Here is a 24,172-nt window from a genome sequence, read left to right as displayed (position 1 = left end):
CTGCCCTGTGGTTCCTTGCCCTCTGTGCTGCAGCATGCTAACCTCTCACTCAGGCTGTGCTTAGTGCCAGTCTTGCTCAGGATCACGAAACTCACTCATGGTTAGAAATATCCACAGGTTTAAGCACTTGTGAATGAGCCCAGTTGAGGAACTGGCAGGAAAAGGGGGTGGGAGACACAGCTGGTATTGCCACAGGGAACTTTTTTTGTATAGGCAAAGCTTGGCATTATTCTGGAGGAATTGGATTGACCTAAATGCTGTTCACTGTGTGCTTGATACATGAACTTTCTTACTGCTGTGCAATTTCTTAAAATTGTTTCTTGTCTTCAACTTTTTATTTTTCATGTCTGTTTTTTTTTTAATTTTCTTTTTTTCTTGATAGGAGAGACTTGTATCTCTAGTATTTGGACTTCTAAAACAAAGGAAGCTAAATTTTTATGAAATATATGGAGATGAAATGATTAATACTGCAAAGAATATAATTAAACAGGTAAGATAAACATTTCTAATGTATCTGGCAAGCTTTCCTCTACGTGTTGCAAATAATTTTTTTAGTCATTAAGAACAGCTCTGATGAATTTTTTTGTTGGCTGATGGTCTCTCAGAGCAGCTGAGCTTGCAGGCACTTAAGAGCTCCCTGAAGCACAGAGGTCTTTACAGAATAACTTTTGGAAGGTGTAGGAAACATAAGCTCCCTGTTTTCTGTGTAAAATTAACATTCTTGTGAACTTCCCTTTCTCTTAACACATGGCTCTCTGAAATAGTAGAGTTGTGTCATAGCCCTACATTTTATTAAAAACCCACAACAAAACAAACACTCCAAAACCACACTAAAAACCTCTCCCTCCCAACACCTATAAGGCAAAACCCTCGAGTTCTTGGTGTAAACACATAAAGGAGAATCAAAGAACTTGCCAGTTTAAACAAATGAATTCCCTGCAAATGGTACAGAAAATATTTCTTGCTTTAATGTTAACACAGACCTAGCATAGGCACATGATAAAAGGTTGGAAAATATCCTTGCCTATTTCTGAGAGAGCAAGGTGAAGTAATAGAGAAGGTAGAAGTGCTTACCTGTAAAACAAACTTAAGCCCCAAGTCCTTTTCTGCATTGGTGTGGTGGTTTGCCATTTAGGGCAGAGTATCTTTCAAGCCAAAAAACCTTACTGATAAAATCACCAGCTAAAATCAATGATTGAACAGTATTCAGATTCTTGCTTTGGGGGAAATACATTGGCTAATTTGGATAGTGACATGATAACTTTTGTTTGCAAATAGATCTTAGGCTGAACTTAGGGAGTGTGTGTGGTACTTTCAGTTTTACTCATCTTGTTTGTTTGCCAACATATGTGAGAATATTGTGTAAGAATTTTTTTTTTCCTAGAGATAGGTGATTATTTAAAGAGTTATGCTCTGATGTGCTATGAACTCCCTCTGATTTGTATCTCAAAGGCTGGGAGATAGGTGCTGAGTTGGGCATCTCCTGTCCTCCTAGAATAGTCTGCAGCTCACAGCTGCATTGTGAACTGGGTTGGGAACCTAATTTTTAAAAGTTTGGATTTGGTTTTTTAATACTGTTATTTGAAGGCTTTTGTTTTAAGCCAGACTTGGCTGTTCCAATTCCTTTCACATTACAGCCCCATGGTTCTGTTGGTCTGGTTGTACAAGGTGAATAGGCCCCTATTGCTATTAATTTAAAAAAAAAAAAATTAATAACACCAGGATAAAGCTGTTCATCTGCCTGGCAGTCTCCATTGGCTTTTCACTTGCCTGTATCAGCAGACATAAGGAGACTTTTTTCTCCCTTCAAATTCTTTGTTTGATCCTGTAATAGACAAGTAGCACTCCCTATTTTCCTGCTCCTTCTCAGTCTCAAAATGCTTTTCCCGTTCTGCTGGGAAAATGTAAGTTGGGTTTTTCAGGTTTCCCCTCTGTTTAATAGTAGACAATGTTTCCAGTGTAAATTTCTGTCCAATAAGGAAAATAGGCAGGATTTGTGTAATTCCTGTGTGGTTTGTGCAATGCTTTTGTATGGTGGCCCATTGTCTCAACTCTTGGGGTACTTTTCCTTAATAAAGGAAACACTTTTCTTGACACACCTCAAATGTGCTTCCTCTTCAAATGCGTTGCTGGGCTGTTCTGGTCAGTGAATTTTAGTAGGTTTTGGTTGCCAGGCAAGTGTAAGAGCAGAGGTCTGTAAGCACTGAGCACACTGCATAGTTCAAGAACAAGGTTCTGTTCTTCAGAAGCTTCTGTAGTGCCCACCATTATTCAGAACACAGGTAAAGCCCAGATGGTAGCCCTCAGTCACCACTGGGATTGTACAAACTTGCTTAAAGGCAAGATGAGTTCACACTCTGCTACTCATTTGTTCAGTTTATTGACTGGCATTTGAGAGAAAAGCCCCTTTTCAGTCTGAGTGGAGCTGATTTGTACCTTGGGCTTACAAGTAATGGGAAAAGAGATTAATGAAATGGCTGTAGAGCTGTAGATGTGTTTGGAATGAAAATTGATTACACTGGAGACCTGAAGAAGCTGGCCAGTTTTGTATGCACCAGTTGCTTTAGGGGGTTTCTTTTGGTTTTTTTGGGGGAGGGTTTTGATTGTTTTTTGGGTTTTTTTTTTGTGTGTTTTTAGAGAAACAAGTTGTTAAGTGATACAAGTGTGTCGTTCTTTTCTTATTTTACTTTTCCTTATTTAACTTGAGGATTAATGTGTTTGTTATGAAACTCAGCAGTGGTTAGAAAGAAGCTAAGATCTTCTTTTGTTTTTGGTTTTTTTTTTCCTCCTTGAAATTTGACAGTGTGTGGTTAATACGGTATCACAGATAGAAGAAATAGACACAGAAGTGGTTGTTAAGTAAGTATGCACCCAGATTTTTTGGTTTTTTTGTGGTGGTGGTGGGTGGGGATAGTATGATTTTTAGCATAGATAAATTTGCTGTTCTAATTTTTGCTTAAATTTCCCTATAATTAAGGATTATGCTTCTCTTGCATCTTAAGACTGTGCTTTTGTCCACCTCTGGGTGGATATTGTTTTACTTCTCATTCAGATTCTAATGTTACCTTAAATTTACCTTTGAAATAAATACTAAAATTCCGTGAATCTCACTACATGAAGCAAATATCTCTTGAATACATCTCCACTTGAAAGCATTCCCTGTTGCCATAATCTGGGACTTTGTATTAGAAGATGTCATGACTTTAAGTTCCTCCCCCATAATCAAGAACAGGAGCTCTCCAGAGAGGAGACCAGACAACTTTAGCCCTAGAAATCGTCCATCAGGAACCTCACCAAGCCCAGCAAAGGCAAATGCCAGAGCAGAGATGGAGATGGAGCCAGTGGGCACAATGTGGAAGAGGAGAAGTGCCAGTTGATTCGTAGGGAGAACCTGTTCCCCAGCAGGCTGGTCAAACACTGGAACACAAGCCCAGAGAGGTTGTGGAATCTGTGTTCTGAGACATGGTCAGGCTTTGACTGGTCCAGGGCAACCCAGTGTAGTTGGACCTGCCTTGAGCAGGGCTTGGCCAAGGCAGCTCCAGAGGCCCCAGCTCCAGAGGCCCCTGCCAGATTCTGTTTTTTCTGTGGCTTTATGATTCACTTGACTCAGCAAAGTGTTACCCCAAGATAATAAAAATAGTCCAGCTGATAAAGCAAAGTGAGTTGCAAAACCTGCATGGATTTCATACCCAGATTGGGAAATGACTGGGCACAGGGTCATTTTTACACACTGGATATTTGGTCACCATTCTCCAGTGTTTAGTCTTTTGCTTTTGGGTCCTAAGTGTATATTACAGCATTTAATTTTTGTTCTGTCAATGATTTTTCTGCCCTTTTACCACAAACTGCTGACTTGTACTTTAATAGTAGAAGTGGTCTCATTGCAATGCCTTGCAAATTGAGCCTTTAAATGGGCTGAATTACACAGCTTTTTAACACTTGAAAAGTATTTTCATGTAGGTTTTTTTGTAATGTTTTTTTTTCCTCCCACGTGGTTTGTGAGAATGTTATTAACTCCATCCTTGTTGGTAACACATACTTATCCTAGGGAAGGGAACATTATGCCCAGGAAAGAACTAAAGGGTAAATGTGAAGCTTTCATTTTCTGATAGTATGAGCTAATCCTATATCCCTCCTTCCCCTCTCCACTTGCATTGTGTTGATCATGACTGTTGTTTAGGTGGTGTCTGTCGCTTGCCAGGTAAAAGTCTACACAGTTTTCCTTATATTTGCAATTCCATTTAAAGCATGTTTTCTTTTCCTTTATGTGCCAGTAAGCATCATGGCCAGCAAACAATTGCTGTTTGCTGAATACTGCTCTTTTTTTAGGCTTGCAGATCAGATGAGGATGATGAATTTTCCACAGTGGTTTGATTTACTGAAGAATATTTTTTCAAAATTCACTATCTTCCTCAAGAGAGTAAAGGTAAGACATTCATCTACAAAGAACTTCATGCAGTTCAGGCATGAAAGGGAATGAAGTTGCTTTTCCATTTGAAGTCTTAAGATGTTGGTTTTGCTTATAGAGTTCAAACTTCTGACTGAAAGGAGATGTGAATATCAGCATTCAGGGCAAAAATGGTGTAGTGCTAACAAAGAGAGCAGTGACAAAGAGATAATGCCTCTTTTGCTCTATTACTTCTATTCTAAGCTGCTAGGGATTAGGACAGGACTTTTGTATGTGTTAGATTGCTCCAAATGAGGTTTCTTTCACCTATCTCAGAAACACCAGATATTGGTTGCCATCAGACAAATGGGTCTGACTCTAAGTACTAATTACACAACAAAGAAAATATCTTTCTCGCACAAGCTTGTGGCACTGGGTTTTGGGGTGGTTTGTTTTTTTGTAATAAAAGTTATATTTCATTCTAGGCAACGTTAAATACTATCCGTAGCGTGGTTTTCTTGGTTCTAGACAAGAACCAAAAAACCAGAGACCTGGAGGACACGTTACAGAAGAACTCTGCTAAGGAGAGCATGGTGGACAGCGAGGTGGCCTACCTGACCCACGAGGGGATGTTCATCAGCGACGCCTTCGGCGACGGCGAGCTCGCGGCCGGAGCAGCCGACTCGGCCTCCCAAAGGAACACCTCCCCCAACAGCGAGCCCTGCAGCAGCGACTCCGTCTCGGAGCCCGAGGGCACCACCGACTCCTCGTCCAGCAAGGAGCACACGTCCTCTTCTGTCACTCCAGGAGGAGTAGAGATGATGTGAGTGAACACCCTGCCTGTCTCTGCCTGGCAGCATGGCCAGAACAAGGGGTGAGGTGCAGGCGGTTTGTTCTGGTCACACAGTACAAAAATGACTTTGGAGGAATGTGCTTTTTAGCTAGGTGAAGTGTAGTGGTTCTCCCCCTAGGGACTGCCATCAGAGTGCACTGTTATATTTGCCTTTTTTCCACCCCCATATATAGTGGTACAGGGACTGATTTATGTCACTTCTTCCAGAAAAGAGCCCCTTCTCCATTAGTTTTTTGGGGGATGTCACTTGTGTAGAGAGCAGGAGGGATGTGAGTCCCTGAAAGACAGATTGTTTATCATGCCTTTAGCAGGCAGAAGCATTTCTGTTCCCTGTCCATGTTCCCTAGGGTTATTTTTCCTGTTTTTTTTTCTTTTCATTTGTTTGTTTTAAGCTGGCTTCACAGAATATACCTTGATAAATACTAGACAACAATCTTCTGTTTGTCATCAACTATTTGACTTGCATAAATAAATAAATAAATCCATCTCAGTGCTTTGGTTACATAGGCAGTGCTGCCCTGAGGTGCTCCAGTCTCCAAAGTTCCAACCTTCTGGCATCCTTTTATGCACCCCTTACTTGTGGCTGCAAATCAGAGCTATCTTTTGAAAAGAACCAGGCATAATGTGTGTGGGACTCAGGCATGAACCACTTCAAAAGCCAGCATGTCTGGATACAGAGTTATAGGAAGCAAAACTGAAATACCACTTGTTACCCTGCTGAGAGATGGAAGACAGCAAGTGGCCTGCTCTTGCTGCTTGGTCCTTGAGTATCTGTACTTATGTGTTGAAGCAGCTGTTAGTTTTGATAGAGGCATTCCCCACCAAATGACAATGCTGGCTGAAGGAGATAGATTTAAAGTAAATATGCTGTGCATAAAACACAGGCCTTTGTATGTCTGAGCATCTGTCATGTGCTGGAGGAGAAATGAAACGTGAAGAGGAGTCCAGGGTTACATGGAGGAGCAAGGAAAGGGAAGGGGGTTGGATCCAAACTAGTCTGGAGCACTTTGCCAAGTTGGCTAAAAATACACCATCCAGCTAGAGCTTCTGAGGAGTAAAGTTGTTTCTGAGGCTGGTTGCATAACTTTGTTCTAAAATAAATTTACTTCTTCACTTCTGGTTTTGTTTGCAGCTTTGCTCTGTGTTTGGAGCAGGCTAGTAAAAATACACAGAACAATGTTAGCCCAGTTGCTGCTCTGTAGTGTCCTGAGTTCTGTTCAGTTGTGCTGTCACTGCTTGGGCTGGCCCAGAAGATTGTGATCTTCACTAATGGCGTGAACCATGAACAGCAGAGCTGTGCAAAGTGCTGGCCTCAGAACAGTAGACAAGTCATACAAGGTCTTTTAAAAAGCACCACCTTAAGAGTCTGTAGTCTAAAGAGGTAATAGAAAGACAGCCTGTGGATTAAAGCTGTGGGAACTGCAGAGTATCTATTTTAGGCCTTACACTTGCATAGGAAGAAAAGTGCTGTGTTTTATTTGTCATATGCTTGTGATGCTGAAGTCTCACAGGAGCTGGATAAATTTTAACTCAGTAAATTGCTAATTACATTTATTATATCAGTAATGGCTATAGCATGTTTACTCTTAGACCATTAGTAGCAATTAGAATGCAGAATCAAAAAAAAAAAGGAAAGGTTGTGCTGTTACGCATTTCCTTGCTACGAGGGGCTGACAGGACCTTGACAGCAGCTTAGAAGAACCCATCTGTATAAAGTGACTCGGGGGATTAACTGACTGCATTTGACAGTTGCTGCAAGGCTTTTTCCTTCTGTGTGCAAAAATACTCTTTGCTCCATAAACTGATGCTCAGCCAACTGCTTCTGTCATTTGTAGGATCGGCGAGGACATGAAACTGACTGACCTGGAGCTGGTCAGGCTGGCAAACAATATCCAAGAGTTACTTTATAACGCCTCTGATATCTGCCACGATCGTGCAGTCAAGTTCCTCATGGCAAGAGCAAAGGTGAGGAGCTTGGCTCAGAACTGCTGGTGGTGCCTTGTGCTTGGTGAACATTCGCTTCCAGGTTACTGCTTTGATGAGGGCTCTGAAGCAGCATCTGCGATGGGAGTACAGGAACTGTTCCTGCTGCCACAGGCTCTGTGTGGTAATGCTCAGAGCACACCAGTGTTAGCATAAATCATTGCAGGGCAGTGTTGGTTTCTTCTACCTATTTCTTTATCTTTTTAATATTCTGATTTGCTGTCTTTGATGCTTCATGCAGAGAATGCGTGTCTGTGACAAGGTAGCAGCTTGCACTGTAGTCTACTCTGTCTGTCACATGTAGGGTTAAATAATGTGCCTCTTGAAACTGTAGTAGCCCTCAGACATGCTGACTAGTTATTTCTGTGTGTCTCTGGATTTTTGTGGTGGTATGTCTCCTTACAATGGTTCTCTTTGCATGCAGGATGGCTTCCTAGAGAAGCTGAATTCCAACGAGTTTGTTACTCTTTCTCGCTTGATGGAAGGCTTTATCTTGGATACTGAGCAGATCTGTGGCAGGAAAAGCATGTCCTTGAGAGGAGCTCTTCAGAGTCAAGCCAATAGATTTGTGAATAGGTTTCATGAGGAGAGGAAGACAAAACTAAGGTACCTCTGGGTAGACAATCTTTGTGTTCTTCCATGAATAATTTTATGTATCGTATGCCAGCCGAACACAATCTTTTGTTGCCTAGAACATCAGCAAGATTGTTATACTTAAAAGCAGGGGGGGAAAAACTGTATTAAACCCCAATTATTTCCAGTTGGTTTAGACTTTTACTGTTTTCATAACTTGATTTCTTCAAACTGGATTGTTCTACAGTTACCTAAATAAGTACAGTAATGGCTACAGAAAGTACACAAAACTAGCTTTGAAGAGCAGGATTGTTCTGTTTCAGGGGTTTAAGAATTACTCACTTTCAGCTGTTTTCTAAAAAAAAAAAAAATCAAAGCCAAACCTCTCAGAGAAACAGCCTGGCCAGTAACATCCATCAAGTCTGTTTGCTCTCATCCATCAAAAGCTGTTAAAATTCCAGTACTTATACATTGCTTCACTGGCAGTGATCTCACAAAGACCTTCATTGCCTGGTGTAGTTTTTGGTCCCCTATGGCAGATTGAATGGACAAATTGTGAGATCTCAAGACCAGCACAGTGTTGTTCTGTTTTGCTGCTGACAATTGTCAGGCACCTCCTTATCATGAAGATGACTGACATAACATCTTGGGCCAGTGGTTTTTGTTAAAGTTGTTTTTCAGCATTACAGGCAAGAGAAGTGTCAATACCAGGTATTTCTTTCTCAGTCTCCTCTCTTTTGTGTTTGTAACCAGCTTGCTTTTGGACAATGAGCGCTGGAAGCAAGCTGAAGTTCCTGCTGAGTTCCAGGACCTCGTTGATTCAGTGTCAGATGGCAGAATTTCTCTCCCTGAAAAAAAACCAACAGGTGTGTGTCTTACAGTCCTGCTGTGAAATGAATTTATTATCTGCAAATTCTGCTGTTGAATGTTGATGGACATATTCTGATGACACACTGGATCTGTTTCTGCTTGCTGTCCTTTGTGGGGATGGGAAGAAAGTTGATAGCTGTTCTCTTATCTTTTTCTTTTTTTTTTTTTTGGTGTTGAAATGCTTTATGCTGAAAGATTATCTGTTTATTTTTTGGAAACACCCAGAAGTGTTAGCACAGGGAGTGAGCTGCCTTTTTATGGAAATATTCCCAGTGTAGAGGCTTGCAGCCTCTGCACAAATTCAGTCTTTTCCCACAAGGTACCACTGAGGAAGTGCAAGGGACTGAGGAGCCACATGCATGTGCTCAGCCCTCCTTGTGTGAAACAAAGCCTGCTCCTTCCCACTACTTCATTTGCCAGTTCAAATGAAAGGCAGCGTGCCATGTGGCTGCTCAGGGAAGGGAAAACTCATGTTCATTCAATTATTTACCCTGCCACAGAAACCTCGTTTGACCTCAGAGAAGTCACTTTTTCCTCCTTCTCCCCCACTTCCCCATGTGCACAGTGGTAATGCTTAATGTGTTCTTACCTTGTGGGGATATTTATCCAATATTGCAGTGATGGGGGGGGGAAGTGAATAACTCAGTAAATTAAAAATGTAATAGTAAAATAAAAAAAGAGGAAGAAAGCATGCAGAGAGGGGGAGAAAAATGGCAAGAGATTGGAAGGAAGAAAATTCAGTGATGTCATGGTGGAGAAACCCTTATCTCCCAGAAGGAACATAGTAGATAACAGAGAGTGTATTAAAGCAATAATCACTCCAGTTATGGAACATGACACCAAAATATGTTTGTCAGCCATTGCTTGTAAAATAAACTCCTGCAGCCTCCTTCAAGCAGAAAATTTAGCATGAAAAACTGCATCAGTAAGAGCTTCTGTTATGAAGCCTGAGGAAAAAGTGATTTGAAGCTAAAATACTAATATACACAGCAAATCACTTGAGAAAACCTAGTGGCTTTTTCTGCCTGCCTTCCATTTGTAACCTGTTGTATTTGGAGTTTTTACGTCCATAATGCCTGTGGGACTATGAGATTTTTTTAAATCTAAAATCATAGCAGATAATGAAGTATCTTTGTGGGTCATAAAAATTTTGATGGGTTATCAGCTATTTAATACATACTGTAATAGAGAGAAGTGCTTGCTACAAAAATTGTGGGTTTTTTCAAACCTTAGCAAGTGAACACTGCATTTTTATAAACAGCATTTTTTGCACTTGTTTTTAGTTCAACTCACTCTTTTTCCTGTCTTACTAAAATATCTAGCTACTGAAGAAAGAAAGCCAGCTGAATTCCTTATTGTTGAAGGACAAAAATATGCAACAGTTGGGTAAGATGCTCTCTTTTCTTTTAGCAGTGGGTTACTTGGCAAGAACTTTGGAATAGAAATGTGATGAATGCCAACAGCTCTAGCAATCTTATTTAAATTAAAAATCCCTCTCCTTTCACAGACTAGTTTCTCTTTGGTTCCCAACAGTTATAAAACACTACAAGCTCTTTGCTACATTAAAATGCCATTTTTTCTTTGAGTGGCTAGGTTCTAATTTATAATTTTATTTGAATTTTTTTTCCAATTATTTCATAAAAACACACACCTGAAAATACAGGTTTGTCTTCTGAGCACATTGTCATTTCTTGCAATCTAGGTTATCTGTGGCAAAAACTGTAGGCTCTTAGAATAGTTTGGGATGAGAGAGACTTTTAAAGATTGTCTTGTCCTGCAGTGAGCAGGGACACCCTGCACTTGCTCAGGGCCCTGACCAACTCAACCTTGAATGTTTGCAGGACTGGGGCACTACCACCTCTGTGGGCAGCCTGTATCAATGTTCCACCATTCTCATTGTAAAAAATTTCTTCCTTGTGTCTAGTGTGAATCTACCCTGCTTTACTTTAAAGCTGTTTGTTGCTCCTTGTCCTATCAGAGTTTGTCCTATCTTTCCTATACGCCCCTACAAGTACTGAAAGGCTGCAGTAAGGTCTCCTCAGAGCCCTGTTCTCTCCAGGCTGGACAGCACCAAAACACCTGAGTCCACTACTGAATGGTTGCTTATCTTATTCAGAATAAGATATGGGCCATCTCAGAAGCTGCATATGCTATTTCTTAGTATCCTGGCTGATTTGAATTGGAAAGTGTTTTTTTAAAGCTGGTTATATCAGAGACATTTTTAAATGTATGCTACTCACTTACTTCTTTCATTTAAAAGCATGCTGTGTTTCCAGAGATTGTAAGGCTTAAGTATTAATTATGCATGAGAGTGTTTTTGGAGAGGGAGTAAAGCCTGGAAGATCTCACTCCCCAGAGTTCTAACATCAATTTGCACCAAACTTAAAAGGTGTGATGTACAGGATGTCTTGATCCAGCTGTCATTTTATGAGTTGCTTCATGATGATGTGTCATTGTTCAATTGGAAACAGATTCTGATGCCTGAGAACTTCTATGCCAGGCAGATGATATCACTGCTGAAGAGCATTTCAGGTCGAGTAGGAGCATTGCTCTAAAGGATAAAATTTGCTTAATATATGATGTGTTGGATAATATACCTCTGCTCACTTGAAGCTTGTTATATTTAGCTCTGTGAAGCAAGTGAGGGCTTCACAGTGCAAATACTTGTTTCATTCCTACACACTTCTGCATCCAGTTTCATTGCATCTAATCAAATAAAATGCATTCATCACAAATTCCTCATGTTCACAAAACATTCTCCAGGGGTTTATTTTCAGTTGACTTGTCATCTTCTTTTTGCTTTGCTTAAAGAAGAAAGAGTTTTAACTTTTTGAAATGTTAAAATATCTACTCTGAACATTTGATCTTGTGTCAATTTTCCTGCCTTCTGTGTATTTGAATTTTAAGGAGCATGCTTGCTCTATGGGGAGCCTTCTTAATTCCATCCAGTAGCTCCCAAATTCTCCAGTGCCTGCTGACTTCAGGAGAAATTGCAGGTGTTGAGCATCTTTGAATATTTGGAGCTGTTTCTTCACAACTGCCTTCTCTGTTTGTGACTCCTTAGCATTTATTATGTATTTTTCAGAGATTTCCTTTCATATAAAATACTTCTTCCACACACCACCCTGTGGAGTGGGTATTGGTTGTAACTATCTCTATGTAAATCTCCTTTTATGTTTCACTTCTGCTCCACATCAGTTAGTGGGTTTATTCAGTGCTATAATCTCTAGCATTGGGTAGCTTTCTATCAACATGACTGGCCTGTGTTTGATTTTTCAGCTTCTTTTGTGCACTGAGATGACATATTTGGCTGTTTCCTCTCTTTCAGGACAGTATTGCTGCTAATAAGAATAATCCTGGAGTACTGCCAGTGTGTGGATAACATTCCTTCCATCACCACTGACATGCTGACCCGCCTGTCGGATTTACTCAAGGTATGGCTCCAAATGTGCTCCAGGGCCAGGCAGGGTGCAGAGAACATGTGCTCCTCTCAATAATGCTCATGTGTTTTTGTGATTTCATAGAAATTGTAAAAATTATCTAGAATCATTGTGTTTGCCATAAGGAAAGCCTTCAAGCCAAAGGCATTAAAGATGCAATTTGTTGTGGGAATTAACTCTGGCTGTTCACCTGGAATATTGGAAATCCCATCTAGTGGTATTTGACAGAGCTGTCTGTCCTTCAGGCTGGGTGTGAGATTAATGCTGCTGAAAAAAAAGCAATTTGATCCCAGATGCCACAGAAATATATATCTGTATTGAGGAAGGAAACAAGTTTTTACATATCAGTAGAGATATAGTCAGTAGAAGCATGAAAACCAGTATGGGATGAAGGTTCTGTTGTAAAATGTAAAGGTAATGAAACACCAGGACCTGTTGGTCATTTATTTCTCACTAGGGAAGAGGAAAGCTGGTAAAGCCCAGACACTGCAAGGTAATATAATTAATCAGTAATAAAAGGAGAACATTAATGCACCTTAAAGCTGTCATTCATATATATATATATTCATATATATATGTGTGTGTGTGTGTGTTTATACAGGCTCCAAAGCCTAGCAGCTAATTTATGTCAAGGTTTTCACTTGTATCTTTGCCCACAAGGGTCATATCAGGTATTTGAGTTCTGAATATGAGCATAATCGATGAAAGATAAACAGATTCAATCTCCAAAAGGATATTTTACATGAGGTGGGGGGCAGGGGAGGAGAAACTCTAGGAGATGGACCTTTAAATATTTGTCTTATTGGTAGCTGGTATTTGAATAACCAGATGCAGGAAGCCTGCTCCCTGCAGTTGTCATTCAGATTCATCCACAAATTTTCCCTTTGAAAAGCACTATCCAGGGCAAATCAGTCTGTTTGAGCCTGCCCCTATTCAAGTCTCCTTCTCCAGCTGCTGCTTCCCTCAGGAATTGCAGCACCTTTTCACAGGTAGACTAGCAGTGCATGTGTCAAACTTGGCCAGATTTGCATATCTGTGTTACTTCCTTCACCTTATCTCATTCTAGCTCTGTCATTTGTGGTTTATTTCTTGGTATTCAAGCATCATGTGCAGTTTAATTGCTCTATTTTTTTATCTGTCAACAAGGTGCCATTAATTGGAGAGACGTAAAGAACAGCTAGAAAAAACAAATCTCATTTATTATACTTTGAGCAAAATAGAGCCACTCCAGGTGTCCTGGCACTGTACTTTTTGTTTGACAGCTGTCAGAGACAGCAAACTTTGAGAGTAGCAAGAGCTAGACTTGATTGTAATGGAAAATGGAAAGCATTCCCAGGTAATGAAATTCCAGGCAGTTCTGAGCTGGTGCTGCAGCCTGAGTGAAATGACACCTGTGTATGGGGGAAATCATGGAATCCTTTAGCTTGGAAAAGACCTTTAAGATCAGTCAAGTCCAGTCATTTACCCAACACTGCCAAGGCCACCACTAAACCACGTCCCCAGGGCCACATCTACACATCTTTAAATACCTCCAGGGCAGCCTGTTCCAATGTTTGACAACCGTTTCAGTGAAGAGATTATCCCTAATACCCAACCCTGGCACAGCTTGAGGCTGTTTCCTCTTGTCCTGTTGCTTTTGGAAGTAGAGGCTGACCCCTACCTGGCTACACTCTCCTGTCAGGGAGTTCTAGAGAGCAAAAAGGTCCCCCTGAGCCTCCTTTTCTCCAGGCTGAGCACCCCTGGCTCCCTCAGCTGCTGACTTGTGCTCCAGATCTGTGGCAACCCAGGGCACTGGGAATATTTCTCTGTCTGCTCTGGGGTCTCCTGACCCCCAGGGGAGCACTGGCTTTGACCCTCATTCATGGAGAAAACTTCCAAAGCCTCAAGGTAAACTAGAAACCACAAAAGTGTGAAACAGATTGTAGAGATTGTAGAGAGTAGTGTACTGTGTCACATAGGTGAGAAATTTAGGTTTTAGGATTTTTAGTATGTTATAGATGGTTACAAGATGGAGGGTACAGGATGTTGTCTCGAGTTCTTTTCTTCTTTCTTCTTGGGTTTAGGTGGTATCTTGTAATTGGGTAGAAAAATCCGCTTTGTGGGTCTTTAGGGGTCAGTTATTGGGTTAGAAAGGGAAATAATTTAGGTGTCACTTTTTAATTGGGTAGCTTAGTTTTTTATTTGGCTTAAAAGGCCTTGTAACACGAGATTGTTGGCCATTTTTGTGCTGTTTTTCCTGCATGCAAGGTCTGGTGCAAACAGCATGCTGAAGTTTTGATAAGATAACAATAAACAGAAGCTGAAGACTGAAAAAGTCCAATGTGTGTCTCATTCCTGACACAGAACTGCTCCAGGAGGAGCCAGAACTGCCAGGGGAGCCCCCAGGGAGTTGCCCAACTTGGGGCCAGCAACTCCCAGAGCTCCTGCTGTGGAGCAGCTCAGTGTTGTGAGAGGCACACGTGGCTGCAATTACTGGGGTTGCTCAGGTGCTGCAGACAAGAGAGGGCTCCTGGCCTTCCTGCCAGGAATGCTTTCCTCCCAGCAGGCACAAGGAGGAGGTGTTGCTCTGTTCCAGGCTCCCTCCCTGCTCTGGCTGCACCAGGCCAGCTGGGAACTGTCACTGTCACAAAAGGCAGGGGACACAACGTGTGGCCAGCACCCTCCACAGACCAAGCTTTTGGTGGTTTGTCTCACAGTTAATGCTAACCTGAGCTAAACACCTCAGAGGAGCTTAGGCTGTGTGAGATGTGTGCAGGGAAAATCTCCCAAAAAATTCCAGGAAAAACATGTAAGATTTGAGAGATAAGCCTTTTAAAAATTCCAGGAGAAATCCCTGGGAAAATCCCTCAAAATTCTGAAATCCCCCAAAAATCTCCAGGAAAAATTAAAAATTTAGGGGAGAAAAACCCTAAGAATTCCAGGAAAAAAACTCTCAAAATTTGAGGGAAAATCCCCCAAAATTCCAGGAAAACCCCCTGAAGTTTGACCAACAAGCCTCCAAATTTTAGGAAAAAACACCCTAAAAATTCCAGAAAAACATTGAAAAAATCAAAGAAAAAGAGCCAAAATTCCAGGAAACCCCCGCCCCAAAAAAAAAATCCCAAAATAAACTCCAGGAAAAAAATAAAATCCCATGAAAAAAAACCCAAAAATTCCTGAAGAAACACCAAAAAAAAAAATCCAGGAAAAATCCAGTAAAAATTCCAGGGTAAAGCCTTAAAAATCTGCTGGAAAAAAACCCCAAAACTTTAGGAAAAATCTCCAAAAAAAAAAAAATCCAGGAAAAACACACAATATTTGAGGGAAAATCTTTTTTAAAAATCCAGGAAAAATCTCCCAAAAATTTGAAAATTTTGGCTCAGTGATTCTACTTTGAAGTCCACACAGAGATGTAAGGAATGTTGTTGCTTTCTGGAGAGGATGAAGTGGATGGGAGGCAGTTTCAGCCCTGCCCTGTCGGAGGGCAGTGGAGGTTTTGCCTCTCTCACATCAGGGGCCACACATAGCTCTGGGTCAGTCGTGGGATGAGGTCTGGGTTGCTTTTCCAGCCCTGGATGCACCATTCTGGCAGCCCAAATTTGGGGGATGGTTCATGGGGACTCAGCCAGAAAATTATTTCCCCTTTTTACACAAGGAGAGTTGAAATTTTGGGTTTGTTATTGTGAAGAAAGGCCTGTGAAAGCAAAATAATGCCCCTTCCCTCCAAAAGGAGGTCTTTGTGAGAGCAGTTCTTTGTGTTGCAGGCACAAGCTGCAGGGCAGCCTTGTCACAATTTCTTCTGCATCTTCAGGTGTATGAGAAAGGGTCAGGTCTCTAAGTTTTGCCTCTCAATGTCAGCAGACATTTCTGTTCAAATATGAACCCTGGGATTTCTGCTCTTCATCCAGTGCAGGAGCTGGGGACAACAGCAATGGCTTTTCTGCTGCATCACCCAGGCCCAGTCTGGAATACCTGGTGTCTCAAGCTGGGTGAGGAAGCAGAATTCCTGTGTAAGACAGAACCTGCTGATAGCAACTGTCTTACTGTCCAGAGGCTTTGTTGGCCTACGTGCTTTGAATGATAAGTTCTCTTCTCCTGGAATTAAGTTAGGAAAGTCTAAGCATGAGTTGTCCACTATACCTGGAATTCTTACAGGATTGGCTTTTCACCTTCTGTGCATCACTTGTTAAATCTAGTATTTCAGTGTTACAAACAGATTCAGTCACCTCAGCAGGAGGGAGTTTCAGTGCCTTCAAGTTTCCTTTAACATCAGCAGTGGAGAAGGTCAAGAGCCTGAGCAGAAACCTTTTGTCTTGATGTTTTCCACTCTGCTATTACGTGGCTACTCTACTGAGGAAAATTAGTGAAACTCTGGAACTGGCCTTCATAATGACTTATTTAATCTTGCAAAATTCTATTGAGGGTGTTTCTAAACTGTGGGTTTATGTAGATGGTAAAGAGTCAACATGCATTTTCACTGTCCTTCTTTTTCTCACAGTATTTCAACTCTAGAAGTTGCCAATTAGTGCTTGGAGCTGGTGCATTACAAGTTGTTGGCTTGAAAACAATCACTACGAAAAACCTAGGTATGGATTTCTGGATTTAAAATGTCAAAGCTTGTTCCCCTGCCTGTTAAAAATCCCACGTGCAGAAAAGCCCTAAATATTTATGATAAGCTGTGTTTGAGTTGTGAGGCTGTGCACAGACACAGAGGGTGGTAAGACCTTGCCAGTTACTTGCCTGGAGTGTGGTTTTAAATTTTCTCCTGAAATTAAGAAATTGACTGATGGACTGGAGCAGGCATTTAGAGTTCCCCTGTTTCAGGGTGAGAAAATTGTGAGATTACCAGCCTGCATTTCCCTTCTGGGAAATGAGAGCCTGATGAGAATAGGTTGAGAGGCTGTGGGCCACAGCTGGGTCAGGTTTTTGCTGCAGAATCTTAGGCCAGTGTGGTGACCATTGGCACAATTGTGTGTCCTGCTGCTGGCCCAGGCCCTGTTGGAGTTGGGAGAAGCCTGGTTCTTGGGATCCTGTTGGCACTGCAGCAGGAGCAGGTTCAGGGCAGGTCAGTGCTGGCAGGGCAGGGTGTTTTGTACCACTGCAGCAGAAACACTGCTGCCTTGAGAATGTGGTTGCTGAGGTTAAGTAGCTGATGAGTCAGGTATTTAGAGATCTCTCCGATGTCTGCGTGTGCTCAGGGCTCAAAATGTCGAGTAAACACTCAAAGAGCCTCTTGTAAAATCAGTCCCTTAGCCCATCTTACCAAAGCTGGGCGTGAGCAGCCAACTGTGGCATCTTCTGGGGTGGGGGTTCCCAGGGAAACAAACATGTACCTCTGTGCTTTTAGAACAGACAAAAGCCCACCGTGTGAAATTGTGTCAGATCTGCTTCTTATGGCAAAGGAGACACGGTCCATACAGAAATGACTCTTCCTGTGTAATAACTCCGTTATTTCTCCTCCTGGATTCACAGCCCTTTCTTCACGTTGCCTCCAGCTCATCGTACACTACATTCCCATTATCAGGGCTCATTTTGAAGCTCGGCTGCAGCCGAAGCAGTTCAGCATGCTCAGGCATTTTGACCACATCACAAAGGTAATTCTTCTGGCATTTCCTGAAACACACAGTTCTGCTTTTCAACTGTACTCTGAAGAACGTGAATGCCACTAGAAAATGAAACCTGCTTTCTTCCCTTACAGGATTATCACGACCACATAGCTGAAATTTCAGCAAAGCTCGTTGCCATAATGGATAGCTTATTTGACAAACTATTATCCAAGGTAATGATTTATGGAAATAATTATACACTCTCTAAATTACAACTGGAGGTCTCATTGTATATGGTCTATATGTTTCAAATGGACTCTTAAACGTTCCTAACCAGGACTTGTTTGAGGTTCTTTTAACTATATAGAAGGAAAGCTCTGTGCTGTTCTCATGAATGTGTCTTGTGTTCACATTTGCCACCTGGATGTCAGTCACCTTCACCCGAGGAAAATGAAATGTTTCATTGGCTGCTTCAGCAGCAGCAGCAATGCTGTGGCTGGCACAGATGCTCAAGTGTTCAGGAGCTGAAGTGCTCTCCTACCTCTGACAGCTCTTGTCAGCAGCCAGGCTCAGCAGATCCTGTTTCCTGCTCTTTCCAACGGCGAGGGCGGCATTTCCGGCAGCTGAGGAAACAGCAGGAAAGTGCTGAGAAGGAAGAGTTTTGGAGGGGAAGGACCAGCCCATCTGTTGGGCTGCAGGCCTGGGGACTGGAGGTCTGTGCTCAGCAGTTCCTGCTCTGGAGCAGCATTAGTACTCCTGGTGTGTTTTGGTGTTTAAACAGTGCTACAGTGTGGTCTTGGGCTGGATCTGCTCCGACTCACCTCAGGGTAGAACACACTGAGACACCTCCTTGACCCACAGGTACATAAAGTCCATGACCTTTTAAAGCTTAGTGCTGTGCTTTGGATCTTAGGGTTTTGGAGGGAAAAATAAGCTGTTTCATGACAGGGATGAGTTTATTTTTTAATAACCAATTTGATTGATTGGCCTGGGCCTACATCTTCCTTCAAGGAGCTCATGAGAATCATGGGAGCACAGGCTGGGGACAGGCTGATGAGAGCTGTAGTGGAGCAGTTGCAACAGGCAGCATTCCTGTCTTTCTTGCTGTTTCTGTTATTTTATTGTTACTTTATGTTGTGCTTTTTCATTTAATCTGTTTCTTTGGTCTGTTAAGTAGTGCTGCCTAAACTCAGGGTGAAAAAAAAAAAAGCAAAAGCATTTAAATTGGAATTTCCCAGCCCTATTGTGTTTACTTTTTTTTTTTTTTTTTTTTTTTTTTTTTTAATGTGTTTATGCTCCTCTTTAAAGACCAAAATGGTCTGCTGGTTTTTGGGTGTTTTGTCCCACATAAAAGTAGCTGTTATGTGAAGTAACGTGGCTGTTTGGCCACTGTATCTCTTGAGAATAAAAGACAAATGCAGACTTTACGTTATTAATGCTAAACAAGTGTAGCCCACAACAAAGCAGGAATACAGTTTATGTTCTTGATGGCAGTTAGTGAGAATTCATCTCTTACTGTCCCTCCATCTTCACAGCCCATTGTCCCTTTGGGAGCTGGCACAGGATGTAAACTGGGACTGTTCCTGTCCTTTAGAGTTCCTGAAGGCTGGGTGACAGTGCTTGGCCCTCATGAATGCAGCCCACAGAGCCCAGGACTAAAGGATAGTTGATTTCCTTCCATTCCTAGCCCATGCCATCATTTGGCTCATCCTGTTCCTAAAAAATGAAATCTTGGTACTGAAGGCTGTGAAGAGCATAAACCCAGAACATTTGCAAATAGGCATGTCAGTACAGCCATGCCAGTGTGTTCCTGGATTCAGGTGTTTTTCTGAGTCCAACTATTTCAGTGTCCTATGGATGAAGTGGTCACCTGCTCTGAGGTATGTAAATCTGCACAAGTGAGTTCCATAGCAATGGGCACACCTCAAACCCAGAAATTCCTGCTTTGTAGGAGATGAACAGTTGGTGCAGTGGACAGGATGTTGACCTGGCACTGGATAATGCAAGCCAGTTACTCCTGCATTTCCAGGCTGTGCTTCCCCTGGGAGCTCCATGGCATGGGAGCTGTCCTCACCCAGTGCCACTGAGACAAGGCAGTTCACATGGACAGCAGCATGGACACTTCCCAGCAGCTGTCTTTGGCAGGGAAATGCAACAGGAATGGCATTATTGAACAGTGGAAATAATAAATTCAGCAAATGGGAAAGGCTCGTTCGTTACCAGGAATGGAAAAAATCCAGTGCGAGTTCTGAGCTCCTCTTGGAACTTGCTGTCTTGTGTCTGTTTGGACAGAAGAGCAGTGAGGTTCTTTCTGATCCCTTGTGGTTTTAAAGCTGTGGACCTCAGCTGCAGATAAAAATGGCCAGGAGATCTTGGGGTTCTTCCCGGGGCTGTTGCTTTTCCCCTTGACAATGAAGAGTTGGGTGTGGCTGTAATCATGCAAGAGCCACTGCTGCAGCCTCCCCGTTCCCTCTGGTTTAACAACGTGCTGGGAAATTGGAAACAATTTCTTGCTTAACTTCTTGTCTTTAGGTATGCTTGGTCCCTCAGGCTGGGTGGTTGTTCCCTGGAACAGAAAGTGTTATTTTTCTGCTACTTCTTCTGTCAGAATGAGGTCATTGGTTTGGATTTTCTGTAAAGACTTTCTCAAAACTCCCCATATCTTTTTTTCTCTTGTGCTCAGACAAGCTTTGTTCTCTTTTACAATTCAGGCCTGCATAAAAGCAGGCATCTCCTCCAATCTGTTTGTAAATGATGTAGTTACAATGATTTGGTTCTTTCCTGAACTGTGCAGTGCTCCCTGGGGAAGTGTCACCCTCCCAAAGGTGACCTGCCAGTGTGTCACCCAGGCCTGTGATGGATGGCACAGCCTCTCCACCTGGAACTGCAGAGCTGGCTTCACTTTTCCTGGGACAAGTTTTCAGTGTTTCTGAAATCCTGTTCAGGTCTTCCCTATCCAGAGTGGGGACATGAGAATTTTGTTCCCTTTGTAGCAAATCTCTTGCCATCTAGTGTTTTCCAGTGCCTTGTTTCTTGGATTTCAGACACTGAGAGAAGGGACTTTTTTTTTTTTTACTTTGCTTTTTAAGGTATTTGTGCAATATTCTTGTGGGATTGTGATGTGATGTGGTTGGGTTTTTTTTTTAATGGCAGATAGATGAGATTTCAGGAGTTTCCATTTCTTTATGGTTTCCTCTCCTTGATGCTTCAGAAATTTGGATATGTATGATCCTAGACAAGCAGTTTTCTCTGGGGAAGTACTCAAGGGGCACATTTCTCAGAGGCAGAAGTGCTTGTCTGTCGTTGGCTCGTACCAGTCTGAAGGAGGGAGCCAGCTCACTGCCACAGGACCTGCATCTGCAGTTCCTGGCTGGATCAGATCATGCCCAGCCAGCCTTTTAATTTGTGCTGTGCTAAATGGATCTTGATTCCTGATGTTATTAGCAAAGCAGAGCCCCAGGTGGCTGTTGGGAGCTCTCCTACATAAATCATTTTAAAGTGGCAGAAAGGAGTTAACTGGTGGTGTGTTTATTTCCAGTATGAAGTGAAAGCCCCTGTTCCTTCAGCATGCTTCAGGAATATCTGCAAGCAAATGGCAAAGATGCATGAAGCTATATATGATCTCCTTCCTGAGGAGCAAACTCAGGTGAATGTTATTTTTGAGCTTCATCTCACAGCTTGCTTGCAAATGCACATGGCCTTGGGAACAAGAGAGACTTTATCTCGGGAGTGGGGGATTCTTTTTTGAGTCCTGGTGAAACCTACATCTTAAAGGGCTTGGCAGCAGTCACATGGACAGCTTGGGCTGAGCTGAAGGAAGTATTCCAGTGTGTAGGGAGAGCAATGAGGCACACAAAAATAATGGACTTCAGGATTTTGAGCTGCTTTTTAATGTCTAGAGATGGCAGTCCAGGAATTAGTGCTGAAATGCTGTGCAAATGGACACTTCAGGGCTTGAGTGCAGCCCTCTGAGAGGATTATTCTATAACACTGCTCGGAATCAGTGGCTTCCAAAATGTATTACACACCCAAATTGTACCAGATGTGCTTTTGCACAATTTTGCTGCAGTCATTGCTACTGCAGAGTTGCAAACCTTAAGTACAGGAAGGACTGATCCAGTCATTGAATACAAGTTGTAATTTCTCTTTCACATTAGATTAAATGGTCCCTTATAGCACAGGAAAGAGATCTGTTATCTTCTAGGCGTAGTACAAGTTGCTAGATACTTCAGACAAGAGAGGAGAAAAGTTCATGTTCCAAAGAACATGTCCTCTAAGTGCCACACACAGTGAGTAGGTGAGGGTGGATGGTGCAGACTGTGCATGGCCAGAAGGGCGAGACCCAAGCACTGGCAGAGGGAGGAACCACGTGAGTTGCAGAAACAAAACTGAAAGTCAGTGACTGAGGTGTTGGCAATGTTTCCCCTCTGGAGGCAGAGATGTGAGCATGGGCACAGTTCCTTACTCTGCTGCTGTGGTTTCTTCCAGATGTTGTTTTTACGAATTAATGCAAGCTACAAACTCCACCTGAAGAGGCAGCTGGCCCACCTCAATGTGGTCAATGATGGAGGACCTCTGAACGGGTGAGCTGGGGCTCTTCTCTTCTTTCACTGTTTAAACAAGCAGGCATTGGGAGGGTGTCTTCTGCAAGGAAGCTGTGATTCCAGAATCACAGCTCCATGTTTCAGTATATCTCATTTGGAGCCTGTCTACAGTAAAGGACGTGACTTGTGCCATTCCACAGTAACTAGGAGTGCAATCCACTTGGTAACAGCCTGAGAGTTGGACATTGTCTGACTGCAAACCTGCTGGTAGGTGTCCTCAGCTCATGGATTGCTTTCTCTCCATTTGTGTGACAGCAGCAGCCACAGTTTAATTAGCAGGAATTGTGTGATTCCTGAAACAGTTTTGAAACGTGGATGGTGACTCATGGTGCTGGCAAAGTAAAAATAGGAGAAAGTAGCATTTCATCTGTGCAGTGGGCAGCTCTGCAGGAATGGTTTTTAGAGCAGAACTAGATCTGAAACAGAGATTATGCTCACAGAGTTTTTCCCCTTCCCTGCCACAGCCCACTCCATCCCCAAACAGGTACCTGTCCTGAGAGAGGGTGCCTGGCTGTGCCTGCTGTCCCCACCTGACAGGAAAAGCCTCTTGCAGGCTGAATTCTGTTGTCAGATGGACTGTCTCCTGAAACAGTGGAGTTTTTAATTGTTCCTGATGACCTGGGGGCAGTGATGTGTTTGCAGTGTAGCAAGGGTGAATGAAACTCATGGGCCTACCCACATGCAAGAAAAGATTGTCTTCGGTTGCAGAAGTCTGGGAAGAAAGTTGATAATACTTCACGTGTCACTGGAATGAAAGTTTTGTTCCTTACCAGTTTATTGTTGCTTCTCTTGCTTACGTGCATTCCTCCTTGTACTTTGTGCAAGAGTTTATCTGAGCTGGCTCTCTGTACGTGTGGTGAGTTCACAAGGTGACATTCCATTGCCTTTGCTATTTGTAAAGGTGTTTGTAACCAAGCTCACGGAGTATCCGCTGCAGCCCCAGCTGCAGTGAGAGCCCCTGGGTGTGCTCGGGGTGTTTCTCCCTGGGATTTCCAGTCCCAAACACGGCGCTGTGCTGTCTTCATCCTGTGCTCCTGGTTTGGTTCTGTCCTTGTGGCTGCGTGGCCTGGATCCCTTTTGGTTAGAAGAGTTGAGGCAGGTGTTCCTGGTGACCTGCTGGGGGTGTTCCCCAGCAGTCAGGAGGTCTCAGCTGGCCCAGGACTGTCTGATGGCAGCAGTTTTGTACTTCAGACACATCTCTTAGGGAGCTGGGGCTGTTTGAGAAGGGGAACATCAAACCCTCCATGGCACTTGCTGTTGTTCCAGCAGTCTTCACTGACCAGGTTTTTAACATGGTTTTCTGGTCCTCATTGTGTTTAAACTCCTTGTTTCTGTAATAATAGTAAAAATCCAGGCCTGTGAATCCTGGTTAACTTTTCTGCTATGTAAAGGCAGCTTCTGTGCCTACATCTTGCTAGCAAGAAGCATCGTGATCCCTGACACATTTCAGCAGTATCTGACGGATTTTAATTCTGTGTAAACTGTTACAAACAATACAGCTGTTGTGCTGTTCAGTTGCTTTTTACATTAATCCTAGAATCACAGAATCATTACCCTCTAGAATACAGAAGTTAATGTTGCAATAATTAATATTCTTCGTTGGAATAGAATTGGGGGTTTAAGTCTAGATAAGCCTGGGATTACAGCAAGAGAATAGAAGTTTTAAATGCCTAATTCCTGCTGAGTTTTCTGAACTCATGGTTTGATCTCCCTTCCCTAGAACTAGTTTTACACCCAGCAGTAATCCTGTTATGGATGATCACTGCTGTAAAATAAACCACATCCATAGCATTGAGTTTTGAACTGATACTTAAAATATCTAATCCAGGCATAGGATTTGAACATGAATTGTAGCAATTGTGTGCCAAAGTCCTCGACAAACCCTGTCTGCTTGTCCAAGCACTCCAGGTGGATGTGATGGGGTCACATTCTAATCT

At 42.5% G+C, this 24,172-nt stretch overlaps 1 protein-coding gene across 3 annotated transcripts in view; it reads left to right on the top strand.

The window, feature by feature from the left end:
* VPS54 (VPS54 subunit of GARP complex) overlaps positions 1-24,172 on the top strand; it is a 49,372-nt gene that overhangs the window by 24,566 nt on the left and 634 nt on the right. For all 3 annotated transcript variants that reach the window (XM_053939508.1, XM_053939510.1, XM_053939509.1), the window contains 14 exons: positions 383-490; positions 2,804-2,859; positions 4,330-4,426; positions 4,873-5,210; positions 7,076-7,205; positions 7,648-7,829; positions 8,550-8,662; positions 9,989-10,052; positions 11,995-12,100; positions 16,584-16,671; positions 17,558-17,679; positions 17,784-17,864; positions 21,170-21,277; positions 22,120-22,214. In XM_053939508.1, the coding sequence (XP_053795483.1) occupies positions 383-490; positions 2,804-2,859; positions 4,330-4,426; positions 4,873-5,210; positions 7,076-7,205; positions 7,648-7,829; positions 8,550-8,662; positions 9,989-10,052; positions 11,995-12,100; positions 16,584-16,671; positions 17,558-17,679; positions 17,784-17,864; positions 21,170-21,277; positions 22,120-22,214 (1,688 nt within the window). The remainder of the gene's footprint in view (positions 1-382; positions 491-2,803; positions 2,860-4,329; positions 4,427-4,872; positions 5,211-7,075; positions 7,206-7,647; positions 7,830-8,549; positions 8,663-9,988; positions 10,053-11,994; positions 12,101-16,583; positions 16,672-17,557; positions 17,680-17,783; positions 17,865-21,169; positions 21,278-22,119; positions 22,215-24,172) is intronic.

Source organism: Vidua chalybeata, chromosome 3 (genome assembly GCF_026979565.1).
Source record: "Vidua chalybeata isolate OUT-0048 chromosome 3, bVidCha1 merged haplotype, whole genome shotgun sequence".
In the NCBI taxonomy this organism is placed as follows: Eukaryota; Metazoa; Chordata; class Aves; order Passeriformes; family Viduidae; genus Vidua; species Vidua chalybeata.
Note: the sequence above shows the minus strand (reverse complement) of the source record. Positions and strands in the feature narration are given on the sequence as shown.